The sequence below is a fragment of the Trachypithecus francoisi genome, unplaced genomic scaffold (genome assembly GCF_009764315.1).
Source record: "Trachypithecus francoisi isolate TF-2019V2 unplaced genomic scaffold, Tfra_2.0 Lachesis_group9, whole genome shotgun sequence".
Lineage (NCBI taxonomy): Eukaryota > Metazoa > Chordata > Mammalia > Primates > Cercopithecidae > Trachypithecus > Trachypithecus francoisi.
The window spans coordinates 51,971,081-51,995,275 of NW_022681474.1; the positions used below are offsets into that span (position 1 = coordinate 51,971,081).

The 24,195-nt window shown below is 41.2% G+C and overlaps 1 protein-coding gene across 13 annotated transcripts in view; it reads left to right on the forward strand.

The window, feature by feature from the left end:
- The window catches only part of LOC117082372 (ribosome biogenesis protein BMS1 homolog), a 15,074-nt gene extending 4,036 nt beyond the window's left edge, over positions 1-11,038 (forward strand). For 4 of the 13 annotated variants that reach the window (XR_004436576.1, XR_004436570.1, XR_004436568.1 and 1 more), the window contains exons 4-8: positions 233-312; positions 5,043-5,185; positions 6,226-6,345; positions 6,729-6,879; positions 10,684-11,038. Coding sequence is in view for 2 of the 13 variants with exons in the window: in XM_033209033.1 (XP_033064924.1) it covers positions 283-312; positions 5,043-5,185; positions 6,729-6,879; positions 10,432-10,455 (348 nt within the window). In the remaining 11 variants the exon portion in view is untranslated. The other 9 variants (XR_004436571.1, XR_004436569.1, XR_004436572.1 and 6 more) reach the window with 9 other exon arrangements.
- The last annotated feature ends 13,157 nt before the right edge of the window (positions 11,039-24,195 follow it).

The window sequence follows — 24,195 nt, forward strand, 5'->3', positions numbered from 1 at the left end:
TATTCATCTGGGTAGACTTTTGATATTATCTAAATTTAGAACACAGGAAGAAAAACAGGATGGAATTTATTTTATTTTACCAGCTTTTGCCTATAAAAATGAACTTCGGGTACACTCCTGTAAACGTATATGGTGTTTTACTGGATGCAGTTAAAAAATGAAAATTAAGAGTTGATGGTTTCAGTTTTTTCATAATCTTTTTAAAGTAGAATTTTCATCTTTTCACTTACAGGTAAAAAGCACAGACTCGCCATTATTGAATGTGGGTGTGACATTAACGTGATGGTTGATCTGGCTAAAGCTGCAGATCTGGTAAGTCAGCAGGGGCAGCCTGGGGTGCTGATGGAGACTTACAGCGTTGTGATAGGTTATTTACCCTGTGAAGGGAAGAGAGTTTTATGATTATTAAAGGAATAATGGTCATCATCAGGGATACAGTAGATGTGACTGAATTGGTGATGATAATAGTAATAGTAATAAATGTTGTTGTATTAATAATACAAATGGAACGTGCACAATGAAATGTATTCCAAAATCTAAAAGCAAATCACAGAATGGAGAAAACCTTTAGGGATCACAGCTAATAAGAGCTCGTTAACATGCATACATATATGCATACAAATATATCATAGTAACTACCATTTCTTCTTGGACCCTTCCTGGCACTGTGCTAACTGCTTTCTACAAATTTAGCTTACATAAACCCTTGATACACCCTTGAGGTGAGTGGGTATTATCTGTAGTTTACATAAGATGAAATAGAGCCTCCCAGCAGTTAAGTAATTGTGTGAAGATGGGACCCTTGTTCTTGATGGTTCTAGAACCTTCATCCTTAATGATAACGCTAAAGTAAGTACATGAATTGCCTGAAGAAGTGGTCAGAGTTTATCAATAGAAAATTTAGATAGTACTCAGTGTGTGGAAAATGTACATGCTCTTGCATGTGTGGAAATGATAATGTTCACTATTCCTGATATTAACTATCTTTTAAATTAGAAAAATAAAGTACAAATTAGCAACAACAACAACAACAAAAAACGCCAGACGAAGTGGCTCATGCCTGTAATCCCAGCACTTTGGGAGGCGGAAGTGGGCGGATCACCTGAGGTTAGGAATTCAAGACCAGCCTGACCAACATGCAGAAACCCCATGTCTACTAAAAGTACAAAATTGGCCAGGTAAGGTGGTGCATCCCTAGAATCCTAGTTACTTAGGAGGCTGAGGCAGGAGAATCGCTTCAACCTGGTAGGCGGAGGTTGTGGTGAGCTGAGTTTGTGCCATTGCACCCAACTTGGGCAACAAGAACGAAATTCTGTCTCAGAGAAAAAAAAAGCGAAAAAATAAGCCATATTGGTTAGGAAGTGTGGGGTGACAGATACCTTGTTTTTTTTCATTTTTATGTAGTTTTTTCTAGAGCTGCAGATTTTATGCTTTGACCCAGGAAGACTCCTAAAATATAAAGGAAAAAGTAATACAGATTTTAAAGTTGTTCCATTGTAATGTTGGAAAATTAAATAACATTCAAATGTTATGCTACTATTAGTAAAATTAAGTGTTATTAATATAAAGTTGTGTAAAGATTACTAAATCTTGTATACTTGAAATGATTGAAATAGTTCATAGAAGTTATTTGTTTCTCTTTCATTTAAAATGTAGCAAGTTTCTAATTTTAAAGACATACATGTTAAGAGATGTCTTTATTTTTAGTTATTATGGATGCATAATAGTTGTACGTATTTATGGGGTACAAATAGTATTTTGATAGAAGCATGCAATGTGTGATGATCAAATCAGGGTAATTTGGATATCCATCACTTCAAACATTTATAATTTCTTTGTGTTAGGAGCATTTTAATTTCATTCTTTTAGTTATTCTGAATTATATAATAAGTTATAGTCACCCTATTGTGCTGTTGGACACTAGAATTTATTCTATCTAACTGTATTTTTGTACCTGTTAACCTTTCCCTCTTTGTCCCTCCCTCCCTGCTCCCCTTCCCAGCCTCTTAACCATCATTGAGAGAGATGCCTATGTAAATCTTTTTCAGATTTTCAAAAGGAGCACACATATTTGGTAAAGCACTCTAACTAACGCAGCGTACACACAATGCACGTTTTCTCTTTCCTTGCTCTAACCGCTGGTCTGTCAGGGCCCTGCAGAGCAGTATCCTTCCAGATACATATAAACACACATGGCACCCTTTAAAAACACAAATGGTAGCTTATTTTACACACTCTTCTATGGTTTGCTTTTTTCCTGTAATATATCTTGGAGGTATATAATCAGTAAGTACTGTAGCTCTGCCTCCTTCTTTTTAATATAATATTCCATTCTATGGATGCACCATAATTTATTTAGCCTAGCTTATGTTGATTGCTCTGCTCTGGGTTGTCAGAGCCTCCTGACTACGGCAAAGGCACACAGTACGTGGATTTGGGTGTGTACGTGTGTGTGTGGATTAGGGGAGTAACACTGGTTTAGATGACAAAGATTGGTGGCTGAGGGACTGTTTGCTCCCTGTTCTTCCTGACCCTACAACCAGCTGCTTGCCCCTTGGCACTCTGTGGCATCAGATGTGGTGTGAGGATTTTCCACCTGTTCTTCGAGCTGGCCGGTGTTGCCGGAGAGCTCTGCTTGCTGCCTTGGTCTGCAGTGGCAGTTGTGCTTGCCTACAAGCCCAACTTCATATATTCTGTGGTTTCGGGTTTTGAATGTTTCCTAGTTTAATCAAAGATGGGCATTTCTATTTCCATTTTGTGTTATTTTTAGTTATCCATGGAAACATAAAAACAACTATCTTTAATATTAAAAGCAGAAGTTCCAGGCATCAATTCTGAAATTATTTTGCATCTTTGAAGTGTCTTAAATTTTAAAAACTGGCCTTGGCCGGGTGCGGTGGCTCACGCCTGTAATCCCAGCACTTTAGGAGGCCAAGGTGGGCGGATCGTGAGGTCAGGAGATCAAGACCATCCTGGTGAACACTGTGAAACCCCAACTCTACTAAAAAAATGCAAAAAAGCTGGGCGTGGTGGTGGGCACCTGTAGTTCCAGCTACTCGGGAGACTGAGGCAGGAGAATGGCATGAACGCGGGGGGCAGAGCTTGCAGTGAGCCAAGATCGCACCACTGCACTCCAGCCTGGGTAACAGAGCGAGACTCCGTCTCAAAAAAAAAACAAAAAAAATTGGCCTTATCTGCTTGTATTTTCTTATAGACTACCATTCATCATAATTTTACTGTTTTTTGACTTAATCCTAAACTGGTAGCTATTTTTTAAAAATTCTGAGTACTTGAGTTATACAAATTAACATGCAAGATAGAGATTTCCACTGCATACTTCCCAGCAAAAAAACAGATTTTTTTTTTTTCTGTGAAGAGATTGAAAGAAGAGGTTGGTTTTCTATATATATTTAATATATTTCATTGATTATCACTTTCTTCCCATTTCTTGGATGTCAGAGACCTGTTATTTGGCTTAAAAGTACATTACAGAAAACTTCATTTCTTTAAATTAGAATTTCTTAGGTAAGGGCCAGGTTAGACCCAGCCTTTTCTGAGTTACTTCTCATGCATTAGAATTCTTAAAATGCAAGTTTATATCCTAGTGGGCATTGTCTTATGGTTACCTTTTAGAGCAAGTCAGAGAGGGTGGTGGTTTCTCTGGGTGATGCCTGTGTAGTCATTTGATTTAGTCTGCAGTGGGACTTTTCTGTCGAGAGCCAGATAGTAAATATTTTCGGCTTTGTGAATCGTATCTTTTGCAGCTACTTAGCTCTGCAGTTGTAGTGCACAGGCAGCCATAGACAATATGTAAATGAATTAATGTGGCTGTGTTCCAATAAAACTTTAGTTACAAACACAGGTGATGGGTGGATTTGGCATGTGGGCCAGTTGCCAACCCCTAGTGTAGGTGGTCTGCTTTGGTAGTTTCTTTGAGAAATGATGTGATCTGCTTGTAGGTACTGATGCTTATAGATGCCAGCTTTGGGTTTGAAATGGAAACCTTTGAGTTTCTAAACATCTGTCAAGTACATGGCTTTCCTAAAATTATGGGGGTTCTCACACACCTCAACTCCTTCAAGCATAATAAGCAACTGAAGAAGACAAAGAAGTGATTAAAACACAGCTTCTGGACAGAAGTTTACTGGGTAGGAAGAGAAATAATTGTTAGAAACTAACAATATAATCCTTTTAAAATAGACTGAAGAGGCCGGGCACAGTGGCTCAAGCCTGTAATCCCAGCACTTTGGGAGGCAGAGTTGGGCAGATCGCTTGAGGCCAGGAGTTTCGAGCTCAGGGCAATATGGCCAAACCCCATCTTTACTGAAAATGCAAAAATTAGTTGGGTGTGGTGCTATGCGCCTGTAATCCCAGCTACTCGGGAGGCTGAGACGTGAGAATTGCTTAAAGCTGGGAGGCAGACGGTGGAGTGAGCTGAGACTGCACCACTGCACTCCAGCCTGGGTGACAGAGTGAGACTCCGGCTCAAACAAACAAACAAACAAAAAGACTGAAGAGACGTTACTAAACATCTCTCTAGGATTTGCCTCCTGAATTCCCTTTGTGTTTGTGTTTCCAGTCTCTGGAAGGTTTCCCTCAAGAGAGCGCTTATTCTGGGCCTCTTGGTATATCTCATTTGTCTCTGTACCTGCTGCACCAGGCAGTGTCTAGGTGTTTTGGGGTCGGGACTTTATAATAGAGTACATCAGAAGTTTCTCCCAGCTGCAAGACAAGGCACTGCCCCTTCCTTTCCATACTGCTCTGGTCCATCGGCCACAGAACTGTTTCTGTGCTCAGATACCTCACCTCCCTCTCCTCACCATTACTTGGATGGATGCCCCGGCTCAACTGCAGAGCAGTCTGCCTCTGTGGGGTTCTAATAAGTCCTGAAAGAAGCCAGCAAGGCTCCGGAAGCCTGAGGACAGTGGCTTTGCTGGAAGTCTCCCCTCTTAGGATTGCTTCTTGTTTAGAGCTTTTATTTTGTTGCAGTATTGATGAGAATTTAATTGAAATTTAATTTTTAATTTTCCTTTAATGTTTAGGGTGCCAGGCTGTTCTACTTTTCTGGAATGCTGCATGGAGAATATCAAAACCAAGAAATCCACAATCTGGGCCATTTTATTACAGTTATGAAGTTTAGGCCTCTCACATGGCAAACTTCTCACCCTTATATCCTGGCAGACAGGTAAAAAGTGATTGTAAACTTTTTTCTTCCTGGGCCATATATTTCAAAGCTAAAAAGGCTAGAAAAAGAACAGTGATAGGATTTATTTTGTGCCTGTTTGAATAGTGGGGGTAGAAGTGTAGTTGATGGAAAATGTCTACTTATGTCTTGCTCAAAGATGCTGTGCCTTTGGGAGTAAATTAATTATGAGACATTTAGGAAAATGGGAGGACTTAGAAGCATTTAAGGCCACAGGTGTGGCCCCATCCTAACGTTTATCCTCAGTTTTCAGTGATGCTGCCTTTGTGCCCGGGTGCTTGAGTCCTTCATGTGTGCCTTCAGTTTCCTTCCTTTGTGCTCTTCTTTGTGCTGTGGTTTTCTCAGCCTGGAATACCCTTTCTCCACCTGCCAGAATCCAAGCCGCAGTAAAAATCCCAGAGCACAGGCTCACCCTCTTCCAGAAAGGGATTTTCTCAATGTGTCCCTCACTCTTCCCTGACTCCAGGTGGACATTATCTCCCTGTCTGGTGTCTTCCGGAATGAATGTCACTTTCATCCTAGAGACACAGTTGTGTGCCTGTCCCTTTCCTCTGCTGGATGGTGAATGGTGCTTCCTTATTTCTGCGTTTTCTTTTTTTTTTTTTTTTGAGACGGAGTCTCGCTCTGTCACCCAGGCTGGAGTGCAGTGGCCGGATCTCAGCTCACTGCAAGCTCCGCCTCCCGAGTTCACGCCATTCTCCTGCCTCAGCCTCCCGAGTAGCTGGGACTACAGGTGCCTGCCACCTCGCCCGGCTAGTTTTTTGTATTTTTTAGTAGAGACGGGGTTTCACCATGTTAGCCAGGATGGTCTCGATCTCCTCACCTCGTGATCCGCCTGTCTCGGCCTCCCAAAGTGCTGGGATTACAGGCTTGAGTCACTGCGCCCGGCCTATTTCTGCATTTTCTAGTTTTCTAAATGACATGCTTGGTGGACAAGAGTGTGATGAGTCACTGACACATGAAAGGAGGTATAGGAACTTTTGGCATTCATTTCTGCTGTATGATTGAGTTTATTTTTCTAGGATGGAAGATTTGACAAACCCAGAGGATATCCAAACAAACATCACATGTGACCAGCAGGTGTCATTTTATGTAATTAAGAGGAGCACACTTGAAAAATAAAAGCCAAATTCACATGCCAGGTATTCTCTTGTTGTAGAACATACTAGAATTAGACATAGGATTCTTGGGATGGCTTCATTTCTCAGGAAAACTGAAAAATGACCCAAGGGAAGATGGCCTTGCTGGAGGTTTTAAAAGTAACCCAGCTATGTGTAGGCCTGCAAAGGTGTTACCAAATCCCCTCTTCTCTGACCTCTTGTCTTGTAGCTAGAGGGCCACTGTTCCAGTGTGGCACGATGCCCTTCTTTAGGGTCATGGGTTAAGCCCTTGGACTGTGGATCGTTGTTAACCCCCCAGTCAACAGTAGATACTTACTGACTTCTTGTCAGCTGAAGCTGGCTTTTTGGTTCGTGTCTTGCAGGGATAGGAGATTTTGCCATGAGTGATATCACTTTCCTTCCAGACCTTGTGCTATCCCTGAACAACAAAAGAAGCGCTGTTTAAATAAGAAGGAGCAGCTGGTTTATGTGCCTCTTTCTGGAGTTGGGCGTGTGCTGTATGACAAAGACGCTGTCTATGTTGACCTTGGTGGCAGCCATGGTTTTCAGGCATCAGTGAGACGGGAGTCATTGCTCTGAACTTTCATTATTCTTTCCGAATGTATTTTTTAATTTAAAAAGTAATGTACTCAGCTTTTATTTATTGAAGACTTTTCTCTTGTACTTATAATAAAGGTCCAAATGCATACTGTAAATATGTAGAATAAAAAGAATACCTTTTTTTATTATACCAAACAGAAGTGTCCTGTCCTCCATGCCTCGATCGGTGGCCCCAGCACGGGCCCTGCTGCCAGTGTGGCACCTGCACGGCTTATCTCCGTTTCTACAAAACCAGTGTGCTTTCCAGCTCTTGTTGGTCTTTTTCTTTTTCTCATTCACAGTGGTTTCCTCATTCTTCATTTTAAAGCGGATTTTCAGTATTTATTTCTTAGTTCTGAAGTGGAATTTTGTTGGGTTAAAATCAGGGTTATTTTAAAATGTTAGAAAAGCTAGCATTGTTGTAGCACTGGAACTGAGATTTTTCTAGCTAGGTGTTTTGGTTATCAGGTTGTATACTAACTGAGCTTTGGAAAAGTTTAGTGGATATGGAGATCCATTTCAAGCTTTGTTGTAAGGATTTTCTTCTCTGGTTTTTGTGGCATTAAGAAAGGTTCTTGGGAAATATGTCTAAGATAATTTTGAGAACTGAGTGAAACCAGTGTCTCTCCAGGATCTTTGTGCTTTCCTCACATGCCCTTTCTTGGTGGTCTTGACAGGACGAGGTGGGGCCCACCCATGAGCTGGTCCAGAGTCTTATCTCCACCCACTCCACCATTGATGCCAAGATGGCTTCAAGTCGGGTGATGCTGTTTTCTGATTCCAAGTCACTTGGGTCAGAGGCTATAGATAATCAAGGGGAAGTCTGCTTTTTCTTTTTCTATTTTTAATGAAAATATATATTACAGAAGATCATATCACCCGTAATTCTACCATCATAACACATTTTGGTGGGATTCATTCTATTTTGTTTCATTTTTCTTTGTGTGTGCATGTGTCTCTGAGGGCTCTTCACTTACCTGACATTAGGAGAGAGTCTTTTCTTGAAATAAAATGCAAGATGCATTTTTCAGCAGACCCCAAATGTTCCTCAAATACCACGCCATCTTCCGTAGGTTGCTTTCTTGTGTTTTAAGAGACCTGAGGCCACTTGGCTTTCTTTTGGTGGCCGAAACACTAGAGGAGTCAGGGAGTTTGTGGCTGTCCAGAAGCCACATGCCTTGTCTCTGAAAGTTGTTTTTAGGTTATGTTGTATTATCTCCCATGGGTAAGTTTCCACTCATGTATGGCTTACGTGGATTATTTTTCAGCCTGGGTTAAGCATTTGTATACCTTTATGCTTAGTGGATGTTTGCAAAACATTGCTTTTGTTGTATTGGTTTATGACTCCCAGTAAAATTTATCTGAAAATTTTGAGATAATTTAGTATGTAATTTCTTACAGTGTGCATAAACTACCTACCACAGTGCCTGAGATAAGTGTTATTAGCTATTTTCATTTTTGCATGTCCTTCTTGTCATCCTTGTATACAAGAATACTCTCTTCTAATATAGTTACAGGTAAAATACATAATTTTATTTCTATATTCTGAGCTTTTTTTTTCTTTACTGTTTTTATGTAGTCATCCTTTTGTTGTTACCGGTGTTTTTTTGTTTTGTGGTTTTTTTGTTTTTGTTTTGAGATAAGGTCTCACTTTGTCTCCCAGGCTGGTGTGCAGTGGCGTGATCTTGGCTCACTGCAACCTTGAACTCCCAGGCTTAAGTGATCCTCCCGCTTCAGCCCCGCAGGTAGCTAGGACTACAGGAATATACCACCATTCCCGGCTAATTTTTTTTATTTAGTTCTAGGGACGAGTTCTCACTATGTTTCCCAGGCTGGACTCGAACTCCTGGGCTCAAGCAATCCTCCCGCCTTGGCCTCCCAAAGTCCTGGGATTACAGATGTAAGCCACTACGCATGGCCTATAATTGCTGTATTCTAACTTATCCATCTCTTATGGTACAATTTTTCTAATTTATGTTTTCATACTTTTATATATCGTACTATGTTAAAAAGCTTCTTACAGTTTTCTTTCATGCAGTGATTTTAGCCTCCTTAGGATCTTCTCTATCAGTTATGGCACTGGTGACTTAAAATGGATGTTCTTCCTCTGTCATTCCTCCTACGCTTGTTACCTGGCATTTTAAACAAAGAGCTTTCTCTTCTCCCCTTTGTTTTGGTCTCACTGCTGACTAATGCACTTGAGTTTTATTCCATGGGTTATTTTCCATCACTATCATTGTTCTTTGCCTGTGCTGTCCCAGATTCGGCCGTGGGAGCCTTCAGCCTGTATCCTGTGTCCTGTCAACTGTCTCTGTTAGTCTTTGAGCATTTCTTACTTTCTGACAGAACAAGAGGATCCAGGCTCATTTTGCCCTCTTTCTGCCTTGGGCCTAGACTCAGCCCTTTCTCTTAAGGATCATGTGTTTTTAGCTTAGAAATTAGTTGGCTTTCCAAAAGATCTACAAAACACTAACTTCCCTTTTGAGCAACTTTTTTCTAAAATTAGATTTTTTTTTAAGGGTTATTCCTTTATTCTGTCTGTGAGTTCTTTTGAAGTGTGGTATTAGGGAACCACGCCTAAGTTTGCTTATTAACTCTTCCAGTGTTTATCAGATCATTTTTTCCCTATGCTGTGTCATCTGAAACATCTTAAACAATTCCTTGACATTTTTGATTTACTTGTATTTTCATTGACTATATTGCCATTTCTAGATTAGCTGATTAATGTACAAATTGAATTCTTTTGCATTTCCTTGGTAATACAGGCTGTTGATGCCAAAGGAGGAAAAACAAATGGACTTGAAAACTGGTCGAATATGTTGGAAGGTCATCTTTGAAGATGATTCTTTGCGAAAATCCTCTCTCCTTTCTTGGTCTCTTAATTTTTTTTTCTTACCCAAGTATATACAGGTTGATTTTGTCTTTCTAGAAGATCCAAGATCTTTGGTTTAGAGATATATTCTCTTAATGTTAACTGATATTGGAATACTCTTTTCTGTACTTTATTTCAATACATTTTAAAAATAGAAATGATAATATTTTCTTTTAACATGTGAAGTAGAGCATGGCATACAAATGTTGTATTCTCAGTATTTCAAAAAATTACCTTCTTACTGTACAAGTTGTATTCAGCATATAAAGTCTATCCAGCTTTGTTTTAGATGCAGTGTGATTATTACATGTTGATAAAGTATGAATTGGAGGTGAGATCTAAAATCACTGTACTCATTGCAATTTTTAAGCTAATTGTAGTGTTGGTGTCTTCTGCAAAATGAAAACAGCATTTCATCAGAAGTTGTTTTATGGTCTTTCAGACATTTTCTTTTATATCTTTGATGCTTTTTGCCCATGAAGTATCTCTTTTGTGTGTTTGTGTGTGTGTGTGTGTATATGTGTATTGATCTGCCTCTAAATTTCACAGCACTCATTGTCAGGGATAACAGAATCAGGCCTAGACAGAGAGCTGAGCAGTACTCTAGTTTTTCTCTGTGTCCTGGTTGCCACATTATCTCTGTTGTATATTTATAGATTGGAGAACTCTCTGACCTGTAACAAAGATTGGATAGGTCAGAGACATTTGGGAGAGGAATCCTCTGCTCTATTGTCCCCTGTGCCCCACTCCGAAATGCGCTCTGAAATCCATATTTAAATATTAAATTTTTATGGTAAATGTATTCTTTTTTAATGTCAAAAAATTAAATGGTTGGTCAGCCCACTTAATATTTACAATGCAGGACTGACTTTGCATATTCTCTGTCTTGTATTTTTGCTTTATTTAAGCTAAGCTAGCCTTCAACGTTGGAAGCTGAATTGACCGTTGAAAAATAATGACATGTATACGAGGTGTGTTTGGAAGATTGCAGATGCAGGAGCACTGTACTGCTAAAGGAATGTTGGAAGCTCACTGCAGAAGATGGTAAAAGCAGACTGATGTGTATTACTTGCTGACATACAAACTGGAGGCACAGGTGAAGATTACCAAACCTAATGAGCAGTTTGCCAGCTAAGACAGGCTGTCAGGCCGTGGCAGTTCAGCAGTGGGCGTGCTGCCTGTGAACCAAGTCATTTGTTCCAGAGGCCTACACTTAAATACCACAAATAAAATTTTCCTTGTCACTGATATTTGGTATCACAATGAAATAGATGTTATCTTTCAGATTTCCAGTTGAATTACCAGCCATTAACATCTGGTGATTTGAATTGTAAAATTATTTTTAGTTTTGCCTGTTCACATTTCATCCATAAAGCACAAACAAGATATATTTTCCCACATAAGAATGTAAGCAGTATAAGACTTTAAAACACACTATTGAAATGTGCACGGTTACATCCTTCAATGAACTAAAACTTCCATCTGTGATCTTTATTTTGCAACACTCTGAAGTAACATTACAGTCTTTTCAGTGTGCTGTGTCATTTATATCCCTTACTTTATCCTAGGAATCCTTTATTGCCTCCGAGCGTATGAAAATTGAGACATGTGCATAGCTTCTCCCATTTGAGCCCGTCAGTGGGGAGGAGCTATGTACTGGGGACATTTGGCAAAGATTTTCATGAATCTGTTGGATGTAACAGCTCCTTAAGAAAACCTCAGAGTTTACCTTCCCTATGTTTTACCATTTGTAAACTAAGGCTCAGTGATGTAAAATATAACACATTCTGTGCTGTGGCATAACTGCAGCTTAGGTTTTCATATTCAAGACAAGCAGAGGTATAGCTGGAAATGTGTGAACGCTTATTATGCCTCAAGATCCCTTTGTTGGTTTAGTTGTGACATTTCCAAACACCTGACTTGGCGCTAAAGCATCTTTCTATCTGGCATCAGTATTTCTAAGTTGCCTTTAAGCTGAATAAACATTTGGATTTTACATTTAATTGCTTCAATGTGAAACACTGCAATTTAAAATTTTACACATATGTAATACAGTATTTTACACTAAATCATAGTGACTAGCAGTCCATTGGCCGAAGAAGTATTATCTTTCAGATCTTCTGCTCTGTGTCATCAGCTGTAGACACTGACCTGGTATTTATCTGGAAGGGCTGTCAGGGGTTCACAGTGCTGCCTGTGGGTTATGTCCAGACCCTTTACAGATGGCACTTTAGGACAGGGTGAGTCACAGGTTGCACTAGAAGTTTGAAATTAGACCTAAACTGTGTGGAACTGGAACCCTTGTACACAAAGCTCTCTACCATCCAAATCCTGCTGAACTCTTAGGAAAGAACAGTTTTCCAGATTCATTCTTTCCACACACAAGATTTTCCACTGCCCAATTACTTACCTCTTTTTTTCTTTTTGTTTTTGTTTTTTTTTTTTTTTTTTTGAGACGGAGTCTCGCTCTGTCGCCCAGGCTGGAGTGCTGTGGCCGGATCTCGGCTCACTGCAAGCTCCGCCTCCCGGGTTCACGCCATTCTCCTGCCTCAGCCTCCCGAGCAGCTGGGACTACAGGCGCCCACCACCTCGCCCGGCTAGTTTTTTGTATTTTTTAGTAGAGACGGGGTTTCACCGTGTTAGCCAGGATGGTCTCGATCTCCTGACCTCGTGATCCACCCGACTCGGCCTCCCAAAGTGCTGGGATTACAGGCTTGAGCCACCGCGCCCGGCCTTTTTTTCTTGACTGTTACGTTTTACTTGACTCCGGAGTCTTACTTTGTACTCTGACCTTTGCGTGGGAGTGTACCTTATTTCACCAGTTATACTATCTGTTTATCAAAAGCAGAAATAGTTACTTACACCTGAAAATTTGTACCGAGAATATAGCTGTGGGAAGTTTTCTGCACCCTACATTTTCTGTTATGGGGATTAAATATCCACTATCTATGTTTTTTCAAGTTTTACAGCAGCAACGGTAAATACCGCCCTCACAGCAGCCTGGTGTTTGTCCTGCTATTGTGTTTCCATCACATTACATGAAGCCTCTTTGTCTTTGTGGTCGTACCCTACTAATAAGTTTTTTTAGAAATTATGTAATATGTGTATATACAAATACCTATATATATGTGTGTACACATACAGCTGATATCTAGTGAGATTATGTAGGCATGAACTATAGAATTAGCTTGTAATTTTAAGAAAATAAATTATTTTGTAAAGATAAATCTCATTTTTAAGAAGGGGAATTACAATTGAATCATTTAGGGATGCCTCAGACTAAGCATAATATGGAAAAAGCCACAGTGAAAAGTTATGTTAGAGTACTGCTAGGTTACTCAACCTATCATCACATTTAATTAAAATGTCAGTTTGAACCATGGCCAGTCTATTTTGGTTGATATATTATTGAAATCAACTTGTGAAGTCTTCATTTTAAATATATAATTTGTGTTAATGAACTGGAAAATAGCATTCTATTGCTTGGAAGACACGCTAAAGCCTAAAGAGTTATGACTTTGTAAAAGAAGAAAACCAGCTCGTGATCAGTTGGCATTAGTACATGAAGATACACTCATATTTGGTAATAGCCATTTTTTTTCTAACTAGAGTAAGGGAGGTGGGAATGGGAGGTAGAAACAAGGACACGGATGTATAAAAAATCATAGCACAAAACTGCATTGAGTTCTGATAATGGGTCTGTGATCCGTGCTTCAGTTTGAGAGGTTCATGTGTCCCTTATAAGAAAGGACAGGAAAGCCAGGAGGACAGGAGTGTGTTTGGGCCTGTGCCTGTGCTTCCACCACAAAAGTCAGCAGCTCTACCTTTCTCTTTTCTCTTCTTTATCTAATAATTATCTCCTCTTCAAATTTGGGAAATGAGCTTAATCAAAGGTTTGTTGTGTTATTGTTTGTTTGTTTTTGAAATGTGGCCTCAGTGTGTTGCCCAGGCTGGTCTTCAACTCGCGAGCTCAAGTGATCCTCCCTCTCAGCCTCCTGAGTAACTGGGACTACAGGCGTGCACCACCACACCCAGCTAAGTTAATGCTGACGTATAGTTTATCTGCTTCAGTTTTGAAGGGCAGGATATATGTAGTTCTGTGTGTGTGGGTGGGGAGGGGGGTAGTGTGTGTGTGTATTTATATATTACTAGTCCATCTAGTCCATTGCTGCTACAACAAACTACCACCATGTGAGGACATAAAACAGATTACACTCCTGTATGTCAGAGTCTGATGTGGATCTCCCTGGGCTAAAATCTAGGTGGTGGAAAGGCTACCTTCATCTCTAGAGGCTCTAGGGGATCTTTTTTCTGGCCTTTTCCACATTCTGGAGTCTGCCTGCATTTTTTGGCTTTGGGCTCTTCTCCACTCTCACCATTAGCAACCTTGCATCTCGTGGACCCTTCTTCTATGGCCACGTGTCTCTGTGGCTCTTTCCTTCCCCCTTCCTTCCACTGTTAAGGACTCATGTGCTTACTTAGTCCTGAATGGAGACGCCATCATCATCCACATGAGCCCACTGTCCTAATCCATACAGGCTGCTACAAGGAAATGCACTAGACCGGGCAGCATATAAACAACAGAACTTTGTTTCTCACAGTCCTGCAGGCTGAGAAGTGCAAGATCAAGGTGCCCGCAGTGTTGGTGTCTGGAGAAGGTCTGCTTTCTCATGGAGGCTTCCTTCTTGCTGTGTCTTCACATGATGAGAGGAACAAACAAGCTCCCTTGTGCCTTTAATAAGGGTGCTAATCCCAGTCATGAGGGCAGAGTCTCCTGTAAGGCTTAACCTCCTAATACCATCACCTCGAGGGTTAGGATTTTAGCACAGGAACATTGACGGAACACAACGTTCCTTCCATAGCACCAGGGTAGTCTCTTCCTGTCAAGGTCTTTACCTTAATCACATGCATGATGTACCGTTTCCATGTAAGGTTCTAGGAATCTATGGACATCTTTGGGGGGCCATTATTTTGCTGACCACATTATACACATATATATATTCTAGACTAGTATGAAAACAATGCCACTTCCATTGCTTTATGTATGTGGATATATGTATACATTGTCTAATGCTATAATTTTAAAAAAAGTTATAGGCACAAATATACCCATTTAAAAAAACCATTTTTTGCTATTTTACTTCATACTGCCATCTTATTTTTCCTGAAACTGCTTCAACCCTGGAATTCTTTATCGCTATTAGTTTTATTTTATTGAAATATTCATGAATGAGCATATGCTTGTATGTGGATTTAAAATTCACAGTAATTTTCTCATGAATTCATCTGTGAATAACATTTTATAGACAAAATGTCTGCACTAGGATGAGGACAAGAGGAAGATGTATAATTCCCTTGTTTTAAGGTACCGCCATTCATTATTATTATTTTAAAATATGAGTGTCAACTGATGTTAAAACACAAAAAGGGAGTGGTGGCTCCCGCCTGTAATTCCAACACGTTGGGAGGCTGAGGTGGGTGGATCACCTGAGGTCAGGAGTTTGACACTAGCCTGGCTAACATGGTGAAACCCTGTCTCTACTAAAAATACAAAAATTAGCTGGGCATGTGGTGTGTGCGTGTAATCTTAGCTACCTAGGAGGCTGAGTCAGGAGAATCGCTGGAACCTGGGAGGCAGAGGCTGCAGTGAACCGAGATCACGCCACTACACTCCAGCCTGGGTGACAAGCGAGACTGTTCTTGCCCCGCTCCCCGCCAACAGAAACCACACACACACACAAAGGGATGATTGGCTGGGCACAGTGGCTCACACCTGTAATCCCAGCACTTTGGGAGGCCAAGGCGGATGGATCACATGAGGCCGGGAGTTCGAGACCAGTCTGACCAACATGGAGAAGCCCTACCTCTACTACAAATACAAAAATTAGCTGGGCGTAGTGGCACGTGCCTGTAATCCCAGCTGCTTAGGAGGCCAAGGCAGAATAATCACTTGAACCTGGGAGGTGGAGGTTGCAGTGAGCTGAGATCGTACCATTACACTGCAGCCTTGGTAACAAGAGCGAAACTCCATCTCAACAACAACAACAACAACAAAGCAGATTTATAACTGGGCAGTGGAATTGAAAATTGTTTTAACAAATACTCAAAATACCTAAGGAATTTGTATAAATAAATAGGAAAAAAAAAGAACCATCAAGAAGCCCCCAAAAAGCAGATTTGTAAATGGGCAATGGATTTGAATAGACATTTAGCCAAAGAAGCCATCCAGCTGGTGAAAAGGTGTATGGAAAGGCGCTCAACATCACTGATTACCAGGAAAATGAAAATCAAAACTGCCACAAGTGGCTTAGACCATAACGGCGTGCATGAAAGTTTTCAGGCCTCCAGTTGTTGGGAGTGGCTGAGGAGAGTGGGGAGCTTTTGTCTGTAGTTGGAAGAGTGGAGTCTCAACAAGAACCAGTGTATTCTGGACATGTGTGGGCCCTGGAGTGTGCATGGCTGGATGCCTTGTCTACCTGTGCCTTAGGGAGTGACACCATTGTGCTGTGGTCGATCAGAGGGGCAGGTGGCTTTCACAGGGAGTGGGAAGTGGTGGGGGTTGGTTTGTTTGTCTGTGGATGGTAGCAAAAGTGGGTTAGCTTCCCAAGAACTTTTAATAGTAGCCTGTTTTGCTGCAATTCTAGATCCAGACTGGGGTCCCAAGGCATCTTGGTAGTCCACAGCTTCTTAGCAAGTGCATGTTCAGTTGGATCCCCCAGCCCAGCCAGGGTCATCCCCAACTTCTGCCTCCTGGGCCACACATAGCTCGGCTCTGCACTGAGCCATCATCCTGTGGTGAGCAAGACCACATTCTTTGGCTTCAGTCTCTTTCCCTGCAGCATGTAGTCAAGGTGGTGGCTGGAAGGGGCCAAGGAGCCACATCTCACAATGCCCTGCTGCCTGAACAAGGACCAGAGGCCTGTGGAACACACGGCTCTCAAGTTTCTTCTATTCGATGACTCATCAGCTGCCCCCACATGGCTTTCTAGCTCACAGCAGATCTAGCCTTCTCTGAGCATTGAAGATGGGATGTTTTATGGTCATTTTCCCTGGTGTACAGAGCCCAAGTGGAGTTCTTTAGCACACCCTAGTCCATCCCCTCTCTAACCCCCGACCTGTCCAGTCTTACCTCCCTTCATATCAAAAGCCCACAGTTAACCCAGAGGGCTTCAGCCCTGCCCTGCCTGACTTTCTAGGAAAACCCCCTCTCCACCCACCCTAATCAGGACACTGTCTGAAGGTTCTCCCTCATTATTTTAAAAGGAGGAGAAATTTTTCTGACACAGAGGTTCTGGTGAAGTGGCCAGCTCCCACATCACAGGGTGATAGCAGTTTGGGCTGGACCAGGATGAAACAGTCCTGTCCCGGAGCTGGCCATCTGATAAGGAGCTCCAGAAAGTGCAGTGATGGATCCCTGGGAGGCTTTCTGCTCTCCTGATGGCAGGTTTTTGGTGAGAGGACCTATTGGCCACTAGGCTGTCTGTGTGTGTGTGTGTGTGTGTGAGAGATATTTTCTTGGATTGACTTCTTTCAGCATGAAGCCTACTGTTTTGCCGAATGTATCTCACTGTTTCCTGAAATTCAGTACATTCAGCTGGCTTAAGGGTCCTGGGACCTCGCTGTGTCATATTTGCACAAGCCTAGTGTCTGTGCAGACTGTACACTGGAGTTCAGTTGTAAGACCCTTTTGATCCCTTATTCTGTCTCTGTAATAGAAAAGCCATTTCATTCAATGGACTAGAAGCCCAGATATAATGGAGAGATGTTCTAATCTGCCACCACTGGGGCAGTGGCCAGTGATTTGGACTTTGTGGCATAGACGGAAATTTCCAGGTTCTCTAGGTGGTGGGCAGAAGCCTCACTTTTTAAGACACTTCCCCCACTCCACCCCTGCCAATGAGGTCGTTGCTTGGAGATATTTCCATCAGTGTTAAGTAGAAGAGATCATTTCCTGATGTTGAATTTCAGGTAAGGATGCCAGCTTCTGTATATCAGGGTGGTGGTGCTTGGTCTGAGACAGGCCTAGACAGCACTGTCTGAAAGGGGACTCAAGGAAGTAGCTGTGAAAGGTCCCTGGGATGTTTTCTGCTCCACTCTCTACAAGTCGCCTGGAGGGAGATCCTGTTAGTCACTATGGGGTGTGTGTCTGTGTGTGTGTGTGTGTTCATCACTTGTTTCTGGGGGTGAGAAGAGACAACAAAAGCCTACAGAATCTATAGTTCTCAGTTCATCTCCCATCCTAGTCCAGTCATGGCCTAACATCCTTAGCTCCTGATCCCAGAGGAGACTCTGCGCATTTGAGTTCATGTGGCCTTGGATGTTGGCAGATTCAGATTGGTGCCCCAGGCATCTGTGCCTGTAACTGCAGTTTCAGCAGGCTCAAGACCAGGCTAAAGGGCCTCTAAGCTTCCTCCAGTGTCCTGGTGCATGCATGTGCAATATACTCCCCTGGCCTGGGTCTTTCCTGCCTCTTGCCAGTTGGGTCAGAACAAGCTTATGAATCAGTGTTTTCTGAGCTTTAATAGAATTGGCTCCGAGCAGTTGGATACTTGAAAAGGGCTATGTGATATAGATTTTTAAAGATATATTATTTTAGAGTAGTTTTGAGTGTACAGCAAAATGGAGTGCAGAGTCCAGAGATCTCATATGCCCTCAATTCCTGTACACGCTCGGGTCACTCCACGAACAACCTCCTCCAGCAGAGTAGAATAATTATTATAGTCAGTGAACTTACATTGACACATCATCATCACCCAGAGTGATACTCTTGGTGGCTCACATTCTAAGGGTTTGGAGAAATGTATAATGAGAATGAAATGTTTAATGAATGTATCATTATAGCTGTTATGATATCCTGCAGTATATTTTCACTACTGTAATAATCTCATGCTCTATTTATTTAGCCTTTCTTTTCCTAACCACTGGAAGCCACCCATCTTTTCAGTCTCCATAGTTTTACATTTTTCTGAATGTTGTGTTCTTGGAATCACAGAGTAAATAACTCTCCAGATTGGCTTCTTTCAGTTAGTAATATGCATTTAAGATTCCTCAGTGTCTTCTCATGGCTCAATAGCTCATTTCTTTTCAGAGGTGATTAATATTTCATTTTCTAAATATACTACAGTTGTATTTATCAGTTAAGCTATGGAAGGACATCTTGATTCCTCCTAAGTTTTGGCAGCTATTTTAAAAGCTGCTATAAACATCTGTGTGTAGGTTTTCATGTGGACATAAGCATTTGGGTCATGTGGATAAAGACCTAGGGAGTGCAATTGCTGGATCATGTAATAGGAGTATGTATAGTTTTATAAGAAACTGCCCATATTTGGAGAGTCTTTACGATGGTAGAGGAGAATGTGTTCTCACACTGAAGAATCAATCCAATGAAGGAGGTAGAACTTGAGGATCCAGAAACAATGACGTAATCATGAGAGCTGTTAAAAGATACAATTAGACACTTTGAAACATTAGAAAATATATTTGAGCACTCAGAAATGTATATACTACCCAGCCCCAGACTTCAAGCAGCTCAAAGGTCCAACAGAGAGGCTTAGGGAGGGTGGGAGAAAACTTGTGTATGGTGAATGTGGAAGAAAAGGAAAATACTTGATTGGGTGAAGTGGAGCAGTGGCCTCATTTGAAACACTACAGTGGAAACCCTGTAGTTAGATGTTAGTTGTTGATTTCTGATTGGTTAAGCTTAGGTTTCCTTTTATTATTTACACTGAGTCAAGTTTTGGTTTGTTTAAGGAGGAATTGGGTGCACTGTAGCCACCTCGGCTTCAGGGCCACTTGTTTATTTGATTATTTTTAACAGAGAAGATCCTTTTAAAAATAGCTGTTGCCCTGGCTGGAGTGCAGTGGTGTTATCATGGCTCACTGCAGCCACAACCTTCCAGGCTCAGGTGATCGTCCCACCTCAGTGCTCCCCACCCTGAGTAGCTGGGACTACAGGCACGTGCCACCACACCACCATGCTAGGCTAATTGTATTTGTTTGAGAGATGCAGTTTCCCTAAGTTACTTAGGCTTCTTTCAGACTCTTAGACTCAATCTGTCTGCATTGGTCTCCCCAAATGCTGGAATCACAGGCCATCTAAATCTTTTATCTCAGATTTGCCTTGTGACAAAAGGAGGGATACTTTTTCTGACATGATGAGCAGAGAAAGGGGAGGTGGATGCATCCTGTGCATATTCTTTTCTCAGGTGATGGGAATATGGTCGGTTCTTGCCTAATGGGATATATTTTCTCCTTGAATGATTTGGCAAGATATCAGATGAGAGAAGTTGAATAAACGTTAGAAGAACATAGAAAAGATAGGTTATACATGTTGGGTTTCTGAAGAAATGGTGTCATCGGGGAAACAAAACTTTTACTGATTTCTGGAAACATTTACGGCCAATTTTTTGTGTAAGTAATTTGAGTGTATGATGATATCTCTTACCACTTTTTGATATTTTTTCTGGTTCAGCTGAGTGGTGCCATTGAGGAAACACAAAGTGGGGCTCATCCAGGGATTCGATTTTGCCAGAGAAAGGACAAGCAGCAAGTCAGGGAGCTTAAGGTAATCATGAGAAAGTGACTATGTAAAATTACTTAGGTAGAAGGAGACAGATTGGATTTTTGTGTGTTTGGTATTTGGGGTAAGAGGGGTATGCGTGTGTACGTGAGATATGTTGTTTATTCACTCTCTCTTTTTTTTTTTTTTTTTTGAGAAGGAGTGTCGTTCTGTCACCCAGGCTGGAGTGCTGTGGCACAATCTTGGCTCACTGCAACTTCCGCATCCCAGGTTCAAGCGATTCTCCTGCCTCAGCCTCCCAAGTAGCTGGGATTATAGGTACCCGCTACCACACCTGGATAATTTTGTGTGTGTGTGTGTGTGTGTTTTAAGTTTTTTTTTCTTAGTAGAGATGAGGTTTCGGTATGTAGGTGAAGCTGGTCTCAAACTCCTGACTTCAAATGATCCGCCTGTCTCGGGTTCCCAAAGTGCTGGGATTGCAGTCGTGAGCCACCGCGCCCAGCCTGTTTATTCTCTTAAGAGAGAAAATGAGGGGATTGATGGACTGTAGTTCTGGACAAGGTGGAAAACTCTTAAAGTGGAAGTACTGGGGCAAGTGCTCTGACAGGCTAGGATGGTGCAGTCAGTCCCTTCACCCAGAAATCAGTAGAATGTTAGCAGTTCAGACTCAAACCTTGTGAAAAACAGGTTGTGGAAAGGAAGTCCCTTGCAGCAACTGTCACCATAATCAAGACAGAATGTTTTCAGAATAAAAAGAGTTACCTGCTTTCAGCCCCAGGTGGTAGCTGTTGTCTGCCCTGGCGATAGGTAATATTAATTTGTGATCCCGATATCTTAAAGTGGGGTCACTCATCTCCGATAGAATTAAGTTGACAGTGAAGTTGTCCCCTCATCCCCAAAGAGATAAACATATATGAATGAACTGAAGTGATAAGATAACAACTACTGCTGCCTGGGATCATGAGAGACCTGAAATGAACTGATAGGAAGTGAAAGATGGCTGAGATAATGAGAATAGACCCATCTGCAGAGGATCATAAAACCAGCAAAGACAAGGTCTTGTCTAAGATGCCTTCAGAAGCTCTGTCCATGAGAACTCTAAGGATTTCTCCAGACCTGGTGGCTGCTGCTGTGATCTCTGCCCAAAAGGAGCCTCCGACCAGCATCCAAAGGCCTTCTGGACCCACTGGACTCTTCTGGAGGCACACTGGTCTCCCAAGCCATGGCTGTGGTTTTTTACTTGCTTTATTACTGCCTGTGTGTAGAATGATAATTGCATAATTGATAGTGTGAAGACCTCTTGATAAATGGTAAATCTGAACATCTGTATTTGGCTGACGTGTCATTTTGAAACCTCACAGCTTCAGTCAATGTCAGTACAGCTAGGGAGTTTGTACCTAATGCACATATCACTGGGCATAGTCTACAGGCACCTAATAACTCAGGTACCTTAACAGTCACTAATGAGTGTATCTCCAAGGACTAGTCCAACAACACATGACTGGCCTGACTCAAGGTAACTACATGTCCAATCCAGGGTCATAGTGAGTGGACATCTGCCAACCAGGGGTCATTCCCCCTGCCTGCCATTGAGCAGTTCAGAAGTGACTGGTGTAAGCAGACATGAGTGAGCTTGCTCAATTCACTATTTGCCTCTTTCGAGGGGATCATACCCAGGGTCTAGGTCATTGTGCCTTATCAGAGTCCTACACATTTCACTTGCAAATTATATTTGAAAATTAAATGACCATGTTGCAAGTCATTCACAAGATATTTTTTAAAATTGCATTCCAGAACCCATATTAACATCCAATGACCTGTAGAAAGCAATAGAGAAATGTATTAGGCAAAAAGTTCTGGCAAAGACCGGTCTGATACTGGCCTGATAACCCAGCCTCAGGAATTGGTCACATCAACTCGAAGAGCGAAGAAAAATAAAAAGTACCAGCCTTCTTACTCAAGACATTAGGAATTATCCATTTAGATAGATAAAAGATTTTAGCTAACTAAATATTACAGTGTCATCCTGAAGAATATGTCCCTCTTCCAGAGAACCCAGGAGGTTATGGTGACCTCTGGGAAGCCTGACCAGCAATAACAGTGCAAGTTACATAGGTGCATGAGTGCAGAAATACAATCTCTACTGAAAGTAAGTTTCATACTAGGCAAGAATTACAGGATATACATAGAACTTTTGCTCACAAAGTCAGATGTACAAATTCAATATGGTTTAGGAGTTAATGGTGGCAAATGCATCATGCTTACGGGAAGTGAAGTAGGACAAATGACTGGAATAGCAAACAACTCCAGGATTAATGATGAATTAACTGCTAGAGCAGAAAATATCCAAGACCTTCCTGACTTATGATGGGGATGGGTAAAGAAGTTGGATGAGATGATACCCAAACATGATTCCCAGGTTTACCTAAACTAAACAATGGAAGACTGTAGAAGATGCCATTAAGCTATCTCAAGAATATGGAAGATTATTATTCACTTCTGATGGGACAAGACTTTATAGGGCACCTGAAAAAATTCCCATGAAAAATCACTTTTACAAAATGTCAAGTTATGATATCCAAGATGAAACCAATGAGTCACAACATTCACATAATACATTGTGCAACCCTGATCTCCTGACTGTCATAAAATGTTTCTTACCTCTAAACCAAAGGTTCATTTTATAATTTAATTTTTCTCATGTTTTCTGTTCTCTTAGCTTAAAAAAAGATCATTACAAACTTTTGTATGTTTTTCATATATGCTTGCAAAGGGTTGTAAAACTTTATTGTGATTATTGTTGCTTTAAGCTGAAATTTCCCTAATCTTTCTTTAGAGATTGTGGCACAGCATGCTAGTTTCCTTTCCATATCCAATTGTTTTCTGTAATGAATACAGAAATACAGGCACTATTTTGTTACTTTAAATAGACATCATCTCAAGTCTACAAGAATTATCCAAAATGGGTCGGGCAGGTGGCTCAAACCTGTATTCCCAGCACTTTAGGAGGCTGAGGTGGGCAGATCACAAGATCAGGAGCTCGAGACCATCCCGGCTAACACGGTGAAACCCCGTCTCTACTAAAAAATACAAAAAATTAGCCGGGGGTGGTGATGGGCCACTGTAGTCCCAGCTACTCGGGAGGCTGAGGCAGGAGAATAGCGTGAACCCGGGAGGCGGAGCTTGCAGTGAGCTGAGATCCGGCCACTGCACTCCAGCCTGGGCGACAGAGCCAGACTCTGTCTCAAAAAAATAAATAAATAAATAAATAAAATAAAAAGAATTATCCAAAATGATATCTAATGACCTTCCTAGGTCTTCAGACACTATTAACGCAGATTGTAGCCTCTAGGTCCTGAAGATTTTACTAGATACTGGTTACTGAAACTGAGTTTTCTTGAGTTCTTTTTCCTTCCACTCTGGTTTCCCACATTTCAACATATCACCTATTTTTGTCCTCAAACATTACTTAAATATTTTCCACAGAATTAAATTAAATATGAATCATTCCTCCTTCTCTGATTTTTGAAGTGCCCCTTTGCTTCCTATGATAATGATTCCTCTGGTCCGTTTTGTAGTTATATGTTAGAGTTTGTAAATATTCACAGATTTTGCAATTGCATATAATTTTCTTATTATTTTCTCCTCTCCTCTGAAGTTGCTGTTATTTCTTTTAACCTTTTGTGGGAAACAAAACCATCTTTCACTTTGTTGATATATTTATTTATAATTGAACTCCTTGATTTTTGCTCAAATTGCTTTTCAAGTTACCCACTTTTAGGGAAGACATTATTTGGGTTTTGTTTAGTGTTTCAGGCTTTTTTTAGTTAGTTGTGTCAAGAAGTGTAGACTTTTCTATACATAATATCCTTTTTCCCACAGTAGTTTTTTTTGTTGTTGT